At 33.6% G+C, this 18,089-nt stretch overlaps 1 protein-coding gene across 1 annotated transcript in view; it reads right to left on the bottom strand.

The window, feature by feature from the left end:
- Positions 1–9,458, bottom strand: part of LOC117338412 (kinesin-like protein KIF19) — a 50,384-nt gene extending 40,926 nt beyond the window's left edge. The window contains exons 1-2 of the mRNA XM_033899771.1: positions 9,069–9,458; positions 4,995–5,075 (exon numbers count right to left, since the gene is read on the bottom strand). Coding sequence (XP_033755662.1) covers positions 4,995–5,075; positions 9,069–9,113 — 126 coding nt within the window. The 5' untranslated portion in view covers positions 9,114–9,458. The remainder of the gene's footprint in view (positions 1–4,994; positions 5,076–9,068) is intronic.
- Positions 9,459–18,089: the final 8,631 nt, after the last annotated feature.

Genomic DNA, 18,089 nt, shown 5'->3' with positions numbered 1-18,089 from the left:
GAGGTGTGTAATTTCATTTGCTTGATGCCTTGGGTGTGAATATTTCAACTCAGAGCTTGTGAAAAAAAAAAATTGATATAGATCGATATGAAAATATAGGATAAAGTAGATCCTTATTACCTGTCAGTGCGGTTCTGGTCTAAAATAAAACTATACACCCTAGCTATGTATTATTTAGGTCACTGTTATAACTGATTGTACCAATAACATTACGCGTAATAAACATAATCATAAATATAATGTAATAGTCATACATATTTCAGCATTGTCCTTCAGACGACCTTTACTCAGACTTATTATACCAACATCTACCTGTCCTATCGGCCTATAATTCAATAGTGATGATTTCCAATTAACCTGTATCATTAATGTATCTCATTAATTGTAACTCTTGTTGAGTCATCTTTCATATGTATGCTTTCCCTGTAACCTGCATGACCTTGCTGTTGTTTATAAATAATAGGTGTTAACTTATCCCTTTAGCATATATGTACAGCAAATCGAAATCAACATCACTGATAATAAAGAAATATGTTCATCTTTGGCAAAAACAATTTTCATTTATGTTATGTTTTTTAGAATTAAGAAAAATAAGATTTCCAATATATGCGCGACATATATTTATCTAACTGTATACAGATAGTATATTATATATACCGTATTTATAATGGCATGAATGATAGCTTCTTGGTAGAAAATAACAGCTTTATGACAGCAACATTAAATTCATTTTAAAAAAAATTGTCTCAATGTCATTTGGAAAGTTTTTCATTCTAAAACAACAAAGAATACAGACATTATAACGAAATTGATAAAATTATTACCCAAAATCGATAAAAAGAAGGCAAATTCAAACAAAAAACAGGTTTGTAAACTTTAGAAACCCTTGAAAAAGTATGAGAATATAGGCCAAGTGTTTTGGGAAGGTAGGTACTGTATAGCATGGTATTTTGAATCATGGTGAAATGACTCCGGGGTCAAAATACCACATGATGCCAAAATACATTCATAAATTATGTTTAAAACATTCTGGAACCTGTTCACATTCAAAGTATCAAAACCAAACAAGAAATATCTTTAAAAAAGATAAACGGCATAGTGTTAATGCTGGTGGTTATAATATAAAACTGCTGGTGAAATAAATTAACGAACTAATTAAGAAATGCGCAGTTTCAGCACAGCTAGATAACAAAATTATTTCAGTTTGAATCATTTTTGGATAATAAGACTGCATTTGAATCAGTAATATGTTTTTATTAATGTGCCATTTGAATAGAAACATCCGCTTATTCAGCTTGCTTTCAATCTTAATTTTGTTTCGTCTTTAACTGCATGTCTGTATTTTGCATTTACCGCTACATTGACCAATTGCATACTCCATCTTGACCAGTAACGCCACCTGTCGCGTCATATCCGGGAACAAAGGAAAATTATATGGCTATGCCGAAAAATAAATGAGAATTTTTGATACACTATATATATATATAGAAAGTCAATTTAGTGTTCAATCAAATTAATTTTTCACTTATAAATACACGTAACTTAATTCATTCTGTGTGCTTTAAATAATCTCTCTGACATATTGTCCAGCAAATTAATATTTTACTGTCGACAAATTAAAATTTGATGAGAAAGGTGTTTCATTACAAACAAAACAGTTGCTACCTATATGCATACTGAAATGTTCCGTGGCCCTAGTGATTTCAAATATTTAAGCAACAACTTATAAATTATGAATTGGTTTTGACAATTGTATTTTAAACAAGCAGGAAAACGCCCCAACAGTTATATATCTGCACTCTCTTATCAAAGCAATGAATGAAAACGCACTAGAGATCTACTTGAAGTTCACTCTTGAAAAGTGTTCCAAAGTGCTCCGCCATTTGTAGCTGCTACGCAACACTAAACTGTACACTTCATCTGCCCAAAGACATTTAAAAATGATTTTGAAATCATTCGCAATTTCAAATACCCGATATCAGTAGGATTATCAAATTCAATGGGAATGTATACATGGATATATGAGCAACCTAAAGGAGAAAAAAAACAGGTGCAATCTTAATCTTTACTGGGTCATCAATCCTCTGTCTGGATTACATAACATTAAATTGATCTGAATGACGTTTACCAACTGAACATTAAGTGTTATAAAGCTTCTCTGAACAATATCTCGATACACAAAAGCCAAGATTTCGATAATTTTACATACTGTAAATAAAATAAAATAAACACCATTATATCATTTAACTTCTCATAAATAATTCTTAAATGGTACAATTTTCTAATGAGCAAAAAAAAAAAAAAAAAACAAAAATCGAATGACAGAAATTTTGAGCATTTGTGAGCTAATTACACTTGGCACATGTAGTACCAAAGTATACATGTATCATATGTTACTGGAAAATGACTTTGTCCTAACAGGTGACGCCAGTGACTCCGATTTTTATATACAAAAGGATTATACCAGATTATGTACAGGCAAAGATATGTATGCCAGTATTGAACTTTAGGGTCTAGCACCAAGCTTTGCCAGGGTATTACATATATGGCGGGTTGGATATGTGTAATACAAATCAAGGCCGCCTATATGGATTCCAGACCAGATATATGCTACCATTACACCTATCACAGTGTTTATAATACTGATCTGTGTCTTGGCAGTGTTTCAAGCTTCTGTCTAAAGGAACTGTTACACTGAATCCAACACAAATACAAAAGTCGAATAGATTTAGCAATATATGACATCACAGCTGTTTCATTTGTTTCGGATTGGGCCTTTTTGAATCATTTTGGGAAGAAAACTGGTGAAAAGGAAAGGTATTTTCAGAAGAAAACTAAAATTTAGAAATTTGGCTTAAAAAATAACTAATTTCATTTGGGGATGGGGCCCATATAGACAGTCAGTCCTAAAAAGTCCCCAGAAAAAGCCCTGGGTCATATCTAGAGCATACATTTTGAGTCATTGGCTCCATAGCATGCATATCATTTGGCATCCTGCACTAAAATAACAATTCAGCCCTGTTCAATTGACCTTGTTTCACCATTCTATACCTTTGGTACGTATACCACACAATGGAATTTGTCTGGTTGTAGGAAAATATTCCCAAGAACTGCTCTTCTAAACTTTAATTTACTGTGCCTGTACTTCAATACCTATTTACTCTATAAATTGGTGTGGAATTTTGTGGATTGCGTAAGCAGATTCTACCTCTGTTCAGAACTAAAAATATTTAATTTTTTCTATTCAGATTCTAATTTTTCCTGTTTTTTATTTCGGTATGTGTATTTGGCTTTTTCAAGCTCATTCAAGCTCATTCTGGAAAACTTCTCCCAAAATGCCTGAATTGATTGTCAGTTTCAGGATTCAAAATGGCCACCATAAAATGCAGCTGTATAGTTTTTTGTTCTTCGTTCCACTTGACAATAAATGTCTGACAAATAAAAGCAAAGTGAGATTACAAATAAAATAAATCTGTTCAGGGTCCGTGTAATATCTTGTATACAATTTTTTTTATTTCAAGAGTGGTCAAGTGCAATCTTTGACCACTGAACTTGACCACAACCAAAATCTTAAAAGGTGAAGACCTTGATGGTATGATGTCATTGTGCAAATATTATATGAACTAAATCTGCCCAGTGTTTGATGAGATACAGGTCTTTTTGGGCTATTAATGGTCCAAATTTTCAGTTTACTCCTAAAAAAATCTTTCCAAATTCACCAATTTTCTTTCTAAAATGAGACAAAAAGGCCCCATCCAAAACCAGTGAGGAAAAGCCCCGATATATACTGAAAACTAGCTAAATATTCAAGCTCCAAGAACTTGTGACAAAGTATCAAAGAAAGAGTACCAGTAGACTAAGATAATAACGGACTAAACACTATAAACAGACAGTAATATTCTAACCCGGATGTATAATAGATCTCATCATGTGACTGCCAATGGAATCCTCCACAGTCACAGACTTGCAACTCTGTTTCACAATAACAAATTTTCAGCACGACTGGATCCTTTCATGCGGTAGTTATGTACATGTGATTATGGCCTACATAACAATTAGAGTAAACAGGTATTGTTTAGTTTCATGTTAGAGTGGCCCAGTTAATATAACAATTCCATTAAAAATGCTGACAAAGTGACCTTCATTCTGACAACTCAACACAAAATAAATACCTTTCATGCTATTCTTTAACTCATTTGATTAATGAAAAAAAGTAAACCAAAAAGATGTTACATGTACTACATTTTATTGGCTATACATGTTGAGACAAGGTAAACATCTAATAAAGTGAAGAACCCTTGTATTTTAAAGTAGACATGTCCTATCATAATGTACAAAGTGTCATTTAATTATCTTCAGATCAAGAAGTATAGCAAAGCGCAGACATATTGCTTTAAATATTATAAGGAAATTGCATTGGAAATATCAAAATTAATTTTTTTTTTCCAAGTCTAAATAATATATCTACAGACCTCCCATTTGATGTGACCAGTTTCTAATTTCAAACTAATTATTAGATAAATCCTTCATCAGTCCAAAATGAATCGATAAATAAAATTTGTCAAAAGAAAACCTTTAAAACAAGATGAATCATCTTGCTCTCCTAGAAATGTCATATTCAGCACAGGTCACATACAGTTACTGGGTCATGCAACATGAAATTGCAGGTACATCTCCATTATAAATGTCACCAGGCTTTCCATATCAGAAATGCAATCCTTTGTATCATATATTATACCTGGTTCATAAAGTATAAGATGAATCGTGGATGAAGTCACAATTAAACCACAGCCATGCTACCCACATTCAAAAGGCTTTAAATAATGAGCTCTAAATGTCAATTTTATCTTTTCATAATATATCTTCTGAATGCATTCCAGAATGAATACATACAGTAGTGCTTGCTTTAACGGACATCATTGTATAATATCATGCACCTCTGCAGACAGGATAAGACTAGAAATGTCTGATGCAGAAAAATGTGTTTTACTTACCTTCTTTTGAACTTTGTGGGCGATTGTAGTAGCCCCCATCATAGTTTCATCCTCATTTAAAGGGCGAATTCGGAGAGCTACCTGCAAGACAAATTAAAACCATGGGAGTCAATATCAACCAAAATATTTACCAGATTAAGTATTTCCTAATTAAACAAAACAATGGGTTACTCTGTCAATAGAGAAAAGGACATTGCAACCTCGGGTATAGATCCAAGTGGCAGATTTTGTTTTTTAATGTACCACGCTTTTTTTTATACGTCGCTTGACTCGCTTTGTGGATATGCATGGTGACGTTGGTATCTTGCTTTGCAGGGTACAATACACACTTTCTGCCCAATACACCCTCATACACTTTTGATTCATCAAATCATCTCAAAATTATGATCAGTTTAAAACAAGAACTTGCTGTTATATATATATTCTATATAATACCTAAAGATACATGCTTTATATAAGATAAACACCCTCCAAAAGTTTTAGATTCTTATTTCAAATTTGAGGTGAACAAATAATGAATCGCATCCAGAAGAAATTACATATATATACGGCTTTTAATTGCCTCTATAATATGTACATATATTGATCTTAAAACCACTCATTTCTGGCATGGGCACTGTTAATTTTTCATTTTTTGGTATCCATTTCTATACCATGGTACCATTTTATGCGGTTTTTGTGTGAGAAGCAGCGCATGTGCTGTCAGCGATGTATACAGCATCCTTATAAAAATACAATTTATTAAATATACAAATAAAGCAGTCTTAGATTAGATGTATGTCCGAGGATAAAGTGATAATCATATCTGACTTGTTTTTTTCCCAGGATATCTGTCAAAACCGTAAAATAGGACATATTTATTCTTTCCATGCATCTCCTTAACAGGCCGGGTACCTTTTCTTATCAACCCAAAACCCATCTCCTTTACATTAAACATTATACACATATACACAAACCACTTGATCAGATCATTTCAAAAGAAACTGTCATTCCACTTAAGATATTTAAATCAATATTTCAGACATGATCTGGACAATTTGGCACAATTTATGGAGAGACGGCACATTTATATCTCAACATAAAGAGAAGATTATATCCCTGGTATACAGCCAGTACATGTACACCAATACCAGATCATACATATACACAATTACATTCTAGATCTTTCAGTGCTAGTTTTCTTTATATGCAGGGATCAATCTAGGGATTTTTTACTGCCGTTTATGGGTATACGTAGTTTCTCCTGAAGATTTTGTTTCATTTTCCCCCTCACACTTCTGTTAAATTCACTGAAATATTGTATTTTCCCTCATTTTTATGGCAATAATATTTCCAAATACTCCAGATTTGCCTTCCTAATTAACCATTTGCTGTTTTTACTTGGAAAATGTGTTTTCAATGCCAAAAAACTGAAACTTTGTGATGTTAAAATTTCCCATTTTCAGGACTGATTTCTCTATGGTGCAAAAAGGTAGTTGCCCCTAAATTCTAGATCAATCCCTGATATGCATAAACTACTGTATACCAGTAATCAATGTAAGGGAATTAAATTCCAATTTAACTGAAATTTTAGACTGAAAATATATGGTTCTTATGAAATCTGTGACAACACATGTACATGTACAAATTTGTTTTATTCAGAACATTTATTTACAGAATAGGTCTTAATGCCTGGTATCACAACTGGTAATTTGTAAGGTAAATTCTTGAAAAATGTGTTATAAATTTTCTATGCCTTAACCGCTGGCTCTGTATAATGTATTCACACCTGATAAAGACCTAGCACCGTTAATGGAATATTAATATAAACCATACTCATTAACATACATACATTACAACTTAAGTCCTCTCAGACATAATTAAATATTGATACAAAATGTATACCAGAGCTATTGAAAAGTGTTATTGTTTAAAACACACAGTGAATCAGAAATTTCATTTCCTTCGAAAATGTTCCCGAATTCGAAAAGGGTGATTTCCTCTCTTAAACAAATTAAAGCTTCCTCCTGTTTTCATGTGTGTCTTACATATTAGTTCCTTTGGAAGATACTGCTGACATGGATTTAATGCCGCAAATGCCCGCTTCTAAGCCGAAATAAAATTCATGCTTACGGTGTATGTACTGTAATATTGTAATATTTTAGCTCTAGATACTATTATTTTAGCACTTTTCATGCTAGAAGCAATGTGCTAAATTATGCTTGGACTGAAATTTCTATCGCTAAAAATGTTGGCCAAATCATTGAACGAACTTGTTTAAATTTTGTATGGCTAAAATTTGAGTGTCCCAAAATTAGTATACTTACAGTAAAGTCATTTATATAACACACTTAAAAAATCAGTTTGATCGGTAAGAAGTTGTCATCACTCGGATACATGTTTAATACATACATACATGTGTATTAGGTCAAACTTGTGTTCCTCATATCTCCAGAAATGCTATTCCTGCAAGCCTCATCAAAATGTGCAATACCCTGGAGATCTAGTCGAATAATAATAATAAGCCAGCTAACTTGTTATAACTTAGAACTGGCAAGCATCCATCCTTGATTGACAGAACAACGGTTCATCATCAGCTTTCATACTTTACAATTTAGCCCTCGGAGCAAACATGCATGGTATCCAAAAGCTTTTGCTCTTTCTGATTTCATGGGCCCATAAACTGCAGAAAGATAACTACTATAAGCAGCTTGCAAGGTTTAATTAGACTTGAATCAAAATTTGTTAAATATTCATGTTGAAGTAACTATGATGACCCAACGAACCTAACATAGCCGATGAATCTCAGCTGCTTCCAATCATTGGAAATGAGTTTATTACACCACCAGGCAAACCAACAGTTTAACAGTATGCCAAAATGATATATGAAATCTTTTACTTGGGCGCAATAACGCGATACCTGATTCCATTAAGCTTTGGCAATACTGAATAGGACCTTCGGGCAAGGCAGGGCTCGGTATCAAATGGATTCAGCTCCATATTTTGCATTTGAAATCTGTCTAAATTTGTGCATAAAATATAATATTTGATGGGCAAGAATTGATCGAATTAGTAAGTCAAAAGCGTCAGCATTTCCCTAAGATAAGAAAGAAAAATTCTTTAGTGTTAACATGTAATCCAAGAACATCTCAACCAGACTTGATTCAAAAATACTGGTCATTAATATTTGATCAACAAATCTTTTACCTTTTACAGAGGATTTAGTTGATATATATTATCAACAGAGAACTCTACCAAAATTACCACCACAAAAACCATCAATATCCGACACCAACGAAGAACTTTACATTGAAACCTAAACTGGTTGGTCAAAAAAATTCCATTATTTTTCTTTCTTTACATCATACATTAACAGACTTATACATATAGTGAGAATTTGTTTGTTTGAAATCTTGTCTATACAAATAGTATTGATATGTTGTAAGAGTCTTCAAAAACAGAAATCAATTTTCTAATTATGTATTAAATTACAATATGTCGGAATTTAGGAATTTAACCAAACATATATAGCTATAACAGAAGTACCTACAAACATAACAGTATGAAAAAGGAAGTTAATTAAAAGTAAACACTGCCAATTATTATACACTGACATTTATAACCCTTATAAACTACTGTAAGCTTAGACTTGATGGCAGATACCGCCAACATACCAGACCTTGTACTTTTGAATTAACTTAAAAATCACAGAGAAAAAGATATAAAACGTGATATTTTCCAAGTGTTGGTTAAAAAACTACTAACACTTTCTATTTATTACTTATTAAAAATGGAAAATACATAGCATAAATTAAATTGTGAAGTTTTGATTTAGACATGTATCAAAAAGTTTGATTATGGTTGAATGAACTCCCTTTTACCTGTAAATTAATTAAAAGATTAAAAGAAAATCAATTGATTCCACAGGCAATGTTTGTAAGTTCATGTCGTATATTAATTTGATCTAGATTCTACATGTGCATGTAAAGATAGATTAATCATTCCAAAACCTTCACTATCTGTCAAAATGACGGTGTGCCGTTTACCTGCCCAGTACAGTACTGTAGACATTAGAAATTAACAACATATACCCACCGCAAGCGTTTGCTCTCCGCCACCCTTGTTTTTCGTATCTGCCATTATTCCAGTTAATTTATCCGATTAAGTTGGTAAAAGCATGATCGCATGTACTTAGAACGTGACACCTGTAGAAAACACCTTTGTAAACACTAACAGGTTTCTAAACCGTTATAATTTCGAAACCGAAAATGGCGAACAAATCAGGACATTCTGTGTACAAATTCCAATAATATATCCCAGGTTCTCGTCAGTTAAGTTGTCCCTGTGAAATCCTGACCTCTTCCTTCTATAATAGTTGGCTAACGATTGCCTGTCATTCTACATTCCACCCGCAATACACAAACCACAGGTACAACCACTTGACAGACGACAAACGTGTTGTGACAGCGCCACGATACCGTCACATCTCACTGAACACGAGAATCAATAAGCTATCGGCGAGAAGTTGGGTGATTCGCGGTAAAATTACTCCGCGAAAAAAAAGTGCCTGATTAATGCTGGATGACTGGGGGAAAATCGAAGTGATATCTACCTGGGACTCCGAGCTATTTATGGCATCATCCCGCCCTAGTTGGTTCTAACTATACAATCGAAATGTATTCGTTTTTTTATCCGATGTTGTTTAGCCAATTTAGGATTCCTAAGGTACATTCATCGGTGGACGTACAGCAGTTAAACTATTCTAGCAGAAATAACATGCGAGCGGGGTATTGTAAAAATAGAACTTTCAAATTAAAACGCTCTACTGGAAATATTTTATGGGACGTCTCTAGTCTACAGTTTTATCGAGGTTGACATGTACTCTGTATTAGTACTTTTTCAGTTTGCGATTCCAATCATATTTATTTATCATATAAACCAGAGACCTATATACTAGGGATTCGCGACAACCGCTTTTCTCGCAGAGTCACGACCTCACCTTTTGTTCTCATGACCGGAAGTATATTTAGCACGAGATCTAGCGAGACCAAGCGCTGCGGTTGCGCAATAGGTGGATATCAGAGTTGTTTATATTAGTGACATATGTGCCGTGCCAAGAGTGTCACCGCGTTTGGCCGAGATAACTTCATACTGGCGATAGTTATACCTTTGCACTGTAATGTATATCGGCAGATGTGAACAACGATATTTAAGTAGTGTCTTACCGAAAAAAGCACCATTTTTCCGTTAAAGATTTATATAGAAAAACATGGAAAATGTCGTCCGATTTTCTGCCATTAGACGATGATCTAAATTTAGATGTATAGAGAAATATACTGACGACGATTTTTATATTTTCGATAGTGATACTGACTTCAGTCAGTGCTTCCCTAATTATACCGGACTCTTACAAGGGGAAATATAATCACCTGTGTTATTTTCTTTGTATCTAAATACACTTTATTAATGACAACTGTCCAAGTATTGAATCACAGGGACATGTCTAGTTTTATATTACAGAAATAGTCATAAATACCTATATATATTGACAATATATATAGGTATTTATGACTATTTCTGTAATATAAAACTAGACATGCCCCTGTGATTGAATTACAGATGCTTGATCTTTTCTTGCTAATGTATACCGACGACATGGCTTTATTTGTTAACTGCCCAGAAGATTTACAAATTATGTTGGATTCTTTTATATGCATATATCATAAAATGGAATCTGGTGGTCAATGTTGATATAACTAAAATCATGGTGTTTAGAAATTGTGGACAAATAAGAAATAATGAGCCATGGAAATATAATAATGAATAATAATGACAATATAGAAATTGTTGACAGTTTTAAATTATTGGGTATGCTGTTCAACTACAATGGGAAGTTTTACAAAACACAAAAACATTTTGCAGAACAAGGCAGAAAAGCTTTATTTTCTCTGACAACTTCTCTTAGAAATCATTGCTTGAATGTAGAAACTCATTGTTCTATATTTGATTCGTATGTAAACAGTATTTTACGTTATGCATCGGAAATATAGGGATTTCATAAAGCACCAGATGTCGAAAGCGTACATTAGAAATTCTGTAAAAAAAAAATACTGAACTTAATAAGGTGCCTAAATCAACTTGCAATGACTTTGTTTACTGTGAATTGGGTAGATTACCATTAACTATTATGAGAAAATTAAGAGTGTTCAAATATTGGTGAAACAGTCGGGTAATCTGGTATTGAAAACATGTCTTGATGAAATGGTAAATGAGAATGACGTGTGGATATGTGACATTAAGAATGAATTAGCCGCTTTAGGTATTGAGTACATGTTTTATTCTAAATCACCAGTAGACTATGCTTTTAAAAGCATTGAGCAGAGATTGACCGATGTTACAAAACAAAACATGTTAACAGACATCTAGTTCTTCGAAAGGTAGATTATATATCGATATCTGATAGATAGCCACTGTGTACAGTTTTAAACCTATAGAAACTAAATATAAATGTATGTGGAGCATCCTCACATAAATTAAATATAGAAATAGGTAGACATAATAATATTACCCAAAGAAATAGAACCTGTAACAATTGTGATTTGGGTGACATCGAGGGCGAGTTTCATTTTATTTTGATGTGTCCATTATATACAGATCTGAGGGTAAAATGTATAAAACAATATTACTACAAAAGACATTCTGTTTTAAATTAATCCAACTATTATCTGTTAATAATGTTAGAGAGTTGTCAAATTTAGGTTAATATCTATACTTGGCTTGCAAAAGACAAAATTTATTAGTGTAGATAATTTTATATTGAACAGTTTTCATGTACATGTATGTAACACTCTCCTGTACACATATGTAGTTGTTTAATGTTATATATCTTATATACCTATAGGCCTTAGAGCTCATCTGCACCCACCACTAGACCAGTGATTCGTTGATTTATTTCACCAGCAGTTTTACAGTATAAAAACCAGCAATAAAACTATGCCTTTTATCTTTTTTTTAGAGATATTTCTTGTTTATTAGACAAATGCTATAGCAAAAGTCTTAAGTAAAATGAAAAACAAAAACAAACAAAAACACCGTCATGTTTGATGATTGATAATATTTTATTATTTAGTATTGAAAACTTTGATAGGTCATGTGCCAATGGTAGATCTTTTCTTCTTTGGCTTTCTGAAAAAAAAATCAAGTTTAATAAGTATTGATACATTATGGTATAGAATAGGCAAAGAAGCTTCTATAAGATTTAAATTTGAAACATTCAAATTTCAAATACCCTGCAGATAATTCATATACCCCAAATGTTGATTAAACAGATTCGTAAATTCAAAATTAACCTAAAACATATATATCTAAATATGAATGGACACATTAAAGTTTAATTAGGGAATGAGGACACACCTGAGGGATTTTTGTCTTCCAGAGTACAGGTAAATATTTAGATTGTATACTGCACAGCATGCCTTTAGTGAACTCTGGTATTTTGGGGAGATGGACATGGCCAGCCTCAGGACAGGTGTTGACAATGAGACACACCTGTTGATTGATGTATATCTCAAAGGTAATAAAGGTGTGGCCAATGTCCTTATGGTTTGGATGGATTGGGGCAGCCCGGGTGATCACCATGACAATATTTTTTCCTGTAGACCCAGAAGTACAGGTACATACTCTACAGTCTGAATGGACCCCCTTTGAGTTTATTAGGAGATGCCCCATGACTAGGTGTTAATGTCTTTATCAAAGGTGAGGTGTGATCAATGCCCCAAAGGTTTGGGGGGGGGGGGGGGTTATATATCGGTCATAATGGGGGGAAAAATATATAACATTTTGATTTTATTAATTTCCCACACAATACAATAAAATATATACCGCAGTATTTAATGTTTTGCTATGTGCAAAAGATATAGCTATTATATCCCAACACACTCATTCCTCGATCAATCCCTGCAATTCTGTATCAAATATCTGTGTTGAAACACTAAATAATTTACAAAAAGTATAATATTTAATTTAATTTACATTAGACTGATTTATGCTTTTATCAATTAGTTTCAATTAATGCATTTCTTTCAAAAATGGCTTTATTATTCATGAGATCAGTGTTAACAGAAGTCATGATTATACTATATAAAATTCTACAGATTATAGCTATCAAATCACTAATCTAATCATAAATATGATATTAAAGTTGAATTGAATATAATTAATGGATAGTTTGAATTATATACACCTTCCAGTTAAAAACAAAATAGACGATAGTATATATATATATACCAGCCATCTTTTTCTCTTGTTTTGTTTACTAATTTTCACCGGGCAATAACTAAATATTCACAATGAATTACACAACAAATTTGACTAAACGCGATACAGTAACTATCGAGCAACACTTATTTGAAAACCATTTTGAAATTGGTCAATAAATAAAAAAGGAGTTTAACTGAAACCATGTAGCACTGTACATGTCCTTAACACCAGACATTCACAGTATAACCATCATTTGTTTTGTTTACTTATTTTCACTGGGCAATAACTAAATATTCACAATGAATTACACAACAAATTTGACTAAACGCGATACAGTAACTATCGAGCAACACTTATTTGAAAACCATTTTGAAATTGGTCAATAAATAAAAAAGGAGTTTAACTGAAACCATGTAGCACTGTACATGTCCTTAACACCAGACATTCACAGTATAACCATCATTTGTTTTGTTTACTTATTTTCACTGGGCAATAACTAAATATTCACAATGAATTACACAACAAATTTGACTAAACGCGATACAGTAACTATCGAGCAACACTTATTTGAAAACCATTTTGAAATTGGTCAATAAATAAAAAAGGAGTTTAACTGAAACCATGTAGCACTGTACATGTCCTTAACACCAGACATTCACAGTATAACCATCATTTGTTTTGTTTACTTATTTTCACTGGGCAATAACTAAATGTTCACAATGAATTACACAACAAATTTGACTAAACGCGATACAGTAACTATCGAGCAACACTTATTTGAAAACCATTTTGAAATTGGTCAATAAATAAAAAAGGAGTTAAACTGAAACCATGTAGCACTGTCCTTAACCCCAGACATAAGCGGCCCGACATAAGCTAACCAGCACGGTAATCGCCGTGAAAAGAAGTTGAACGGTCACATGTGCAGTCTTCCGAACATAAAGTACGACGGAATACGTTTGAAACACCAGTTTACATAAAAAAATTACACTTACATTTGATTCCCGTGATTGGTTATCGGACAATAGTCTTCTATGAGCTGTGATAAAGCTGACCGTGTTTCAGGCGTACTTTCAATATGGCGTCTAAACAGTAGGAGCAGCAATGCACTCTGGGATAAATCACCCGAACTTCCGCTCGGCGGTGACGTTTGGTAAGCCAATGAGCTTGTTGCGAATCCCTAGTATATAGGTCTCTGTATAAACTAACAATTTGTAAACTCCACCGACTGTAGCAATGTTTCTGGATTTCCACGATGATATCTTGAGATGTATATTTTGTCAAATGTCAAACTTGTGAGTAGAAGAATCTCCTATGGTGCTTTATCTTTATGCCACACATATACATGTATATGTGTACACATGTATCTCCCACCCTCACACAGACCAGAGACTTGTATATCAAGTCTCTGCACAGACCAATAGACCACATTACGTACCATGTTGGCTAGTAATGCGAAAATTTTATGTCTTCAGTTTGCATATTTAATCATCCATCCTAATCAGAAGAATTAATGCCGAGGTCAGAAAGTGCGATCACCGATACATCCACATACAAAACTTGCGCTGGGTGACCGCTGTGTTATTAATTGTTACTTGTATCGAAATTTTCTGTGAAACAACATAAGATTTAATGAAATGATGAGTCATACTTATTTTATCGGAAGTATTCTATTTCTTTGTATGGTAATAACGTGTCTGCAGTTCAGCAATACGTCTGATGCAAATTCGTTGTTCCCACGTACCCCAGTTCTCATCTTGATAACAGGGCATTTCCAATTTGACATATTATATATATATATATATGGCGGAAGTTGTGCACCCTTCCCGAGCACATGTACATGTGATGGCCTTTATTTTGTTCATGTTTCATTCTACTTTTGTATATTTTGAATTTAAGGGGCATTCCTTCGTTAAGTCAAGTTAAGGTCGTCAAAATTAAACTTACTGGAAAATATTATTTCCCCCAAGTAGGTAAAAGTTATAATCTTTACATTAATACGGCAGTTTTACTCTCAAGATAAACCAAAGTTCTTCCAGTATTTTGAAAGTCCTGCAAATTCTTAATTCGACCCGGAGTATCACTAACTACCCGACAAAGACATACGGTATTTGTATATATCGCCTTTTCACTGTACATTCGGTGTTATTTCATTACATGTAGGCACAACACTCATATAATCATCGTTCGGACATAGATTTCACCAATAGAAATTGTGCATGTTTCTGATGTCCGAACGCAGGAATTAAGGTTTGCATTTTGTTCCTTTCCTTTGTTCTTTGAGAAAGGTCAAACATAACTGAAAACGATTAAAGACAATTTATAACCGCCCTTGTTCATCGATTTGCTATCTGGCGTATTTTTCAAGCATTAAAACAGAAGGTCACGGCAACTTTCGTCTTCACCTAGATCAAACAAAGAAGGAATATCGGTATTGACATATCGATCTCAGGTATCCGTTGATCAGATATAGGGAGCATCTATATTATCATCAAACAGTATTTGTAAATGTTTTGTTGAAACTTCACTTTATTGGAATTCCACAAATGTGCACGACGGTGATCAATGACAGAAATACGTTTAGTGCTAAAGAAAAACATCATGGCTACAACCCAGAATAAAACAAAAATCTACGACTCGACGAGAGAGTACCTTACCCTCTGTGGGAGGATGAGGCCCCCAGGGGTGGGGGCAATAGTATGATATTGGCCTATTCCATCTATAGAATTGAAATATATGATTAATTGATGTTTTTTCGTTATATTTCTTAACATTTGTAAATAGTGATGAAATATACAGTACATAAACATATACCTAAGCATGTTAGACTACTGTGTAATTAATAATAAAAAAAATGTAGTCAAACTGTACAATTTCTTGGCTTAGGAAAAAGGAACTTGAAATGAGTACAGAAAAATCAGCATATTGTCTAAGCAAAATAGTGAACATATTCTATAAAAAAAAAAATTTCTATATATATGCGTGTATCAGTTTTCTTGACTATTTTTAGTTTCCGTATCAATTGATATCAATTATAGACAAGTTAATTGCCTTTGCGGATCGTGTGCCAGCGTTATTTATATATTTTCCTATAATTTCTAGGTTACATAGATTTTTTTTTTGATTTCTTGTGTTCCGCAGGTATTGTTTCTTTAGTTGTAAGTATGAATCAGTATGCCGAATCTGACATAATACTTTCCAAATGTACACATCATAAAGCTGTAGTTTCGCAGTGTAATGCTTGTTGTATACATTGTAAGTAGGTGTGTCGAAAGACTTGGAAAAAGAATCCAGAAATAATATTAATAATTAAAATAACTTGAAGCTTTATATACCGCTTTAAAACATCAACATAGCTGTCTCAAAGTGGTTCACAAATCATTATCCGTGGTTATTTTGCCTTTAGCGTTCCCGGCCGATGTCTTTCTCAACTCCCTGGGGCGCGGTGGCCGAGTGGTTAAGGTGTCCCGACACTTTAACACTAGCCCCCAACCTCTGGGTTGCGAGTTTGAAACCTACGTGGGGCAGTTGCCAGGTACTGACCGTAGGTCGGTGGTTTTTCTCCGGGTACTCCGGCTTTCCTCCACATCTAAAACCTGGCACGTCCTTAAATGACCCTGGCTGTTAATAGGACGTTAAACAAAAACAAACCAAACAAACCAAACCCTGGGGCGCATACAGCCGGAGCTGCCATTTCGTCGCTAATGACTTACATACGACATTTCTTGCACTGCCCTACCACGTACTCATTTATAGCTGAGTCAACTGGAGTACGACGGAGTAAAGTGTCTTGTTCAGTTAGGCAATACAGCGCCCGTGCCAGGACTCGAACTAGCGACCCTTCGGTCGCCTACCCCTGCGTATTACCACTGTAAAACACCATGTCTCCAAATGTATACATTATATTTGAATATATCATGTGGAAATATATATTCATATTTCTGATATTATGTTCCGTCATGCGTAAATCATGCTGATATATGCATAACCTCTTGTTACATAATTATTTGGTCAGAGTGAACGATAAAATTTTGAAATCTTGTTTAATATACTGAAAATTTAGACTGTCTATTCGCTAATTTGAATCGCCCAGCTGGACAAAAACTATTTCGCAGATCGATATAATGTACATAGATTTACTATCTATAGGTCGATCGAACTTTCCCCTGCACAATCGTTTCAAATGATACATAGTTTTTGTTTTTGCCTTCAAACGAAATATGAACATGAAAGTAAATAATGGTGGAATTTCTGGACTGACAACGCGTAACGATAGGTAAACAATGGCGTGCCGGATTGTTTGTACGGCTTTGAGAGGGATGACGTTTATACAAACACGGTTGTAAGTACCCAGTATTAACCGGTACCATTTCAGGGCCGAGGGATCCACACACTGCTTTAGTTAGCTTGATTTATAGCAAAAATGACAATCTTTCTATTGGTAAAAATACACTTGTAGCAACTTTATCCGAAATATATGACCATGTTTAAATCAGTTGGTGTTCTGTTAGAGTAGCATAATAAATTACAAACGAAGAAAAATCAATATTTTTTCATTAAATTAATTATTTTTGCTATTTCGCGTGACGGTTCTATTTCTAATCAATATTATACGGAAATTTATTATTGTTTTTAATATTGTTTTAGTATCAAGCTATATAATATATTGTTTGTCCTGAAAGTTTGACCGAATTAATACGACTACATGTGTATCCCCAATGGACAACGGATGTGACTGCGTTTGATTTAGTCAGACATTTTGACGTTTCCTCTCTGTAGGTAGTTATTGATTAACTGGAATTTTAGTAACCTTGTATTTAATGAGATTTTTAGTTTGTTTTCGTTTTGTTTAACGCC

This window comes from Pecten maximus, chromosome 1 (genome assembly GCF_902652985.1).
Source record: "Pecten maximus chromosome 1, xPecMax1.1, whole genome shotgun sequence".
Lineage (NCBI taxonomy): Eukaryota > Metazoa > Mollusca > Bivalvia > Pectinida > Pectinidae > Pecten > Pecten maximus.
This window is presented reverse-complemented; position numbering and strand designations above follow the sequence as displayed.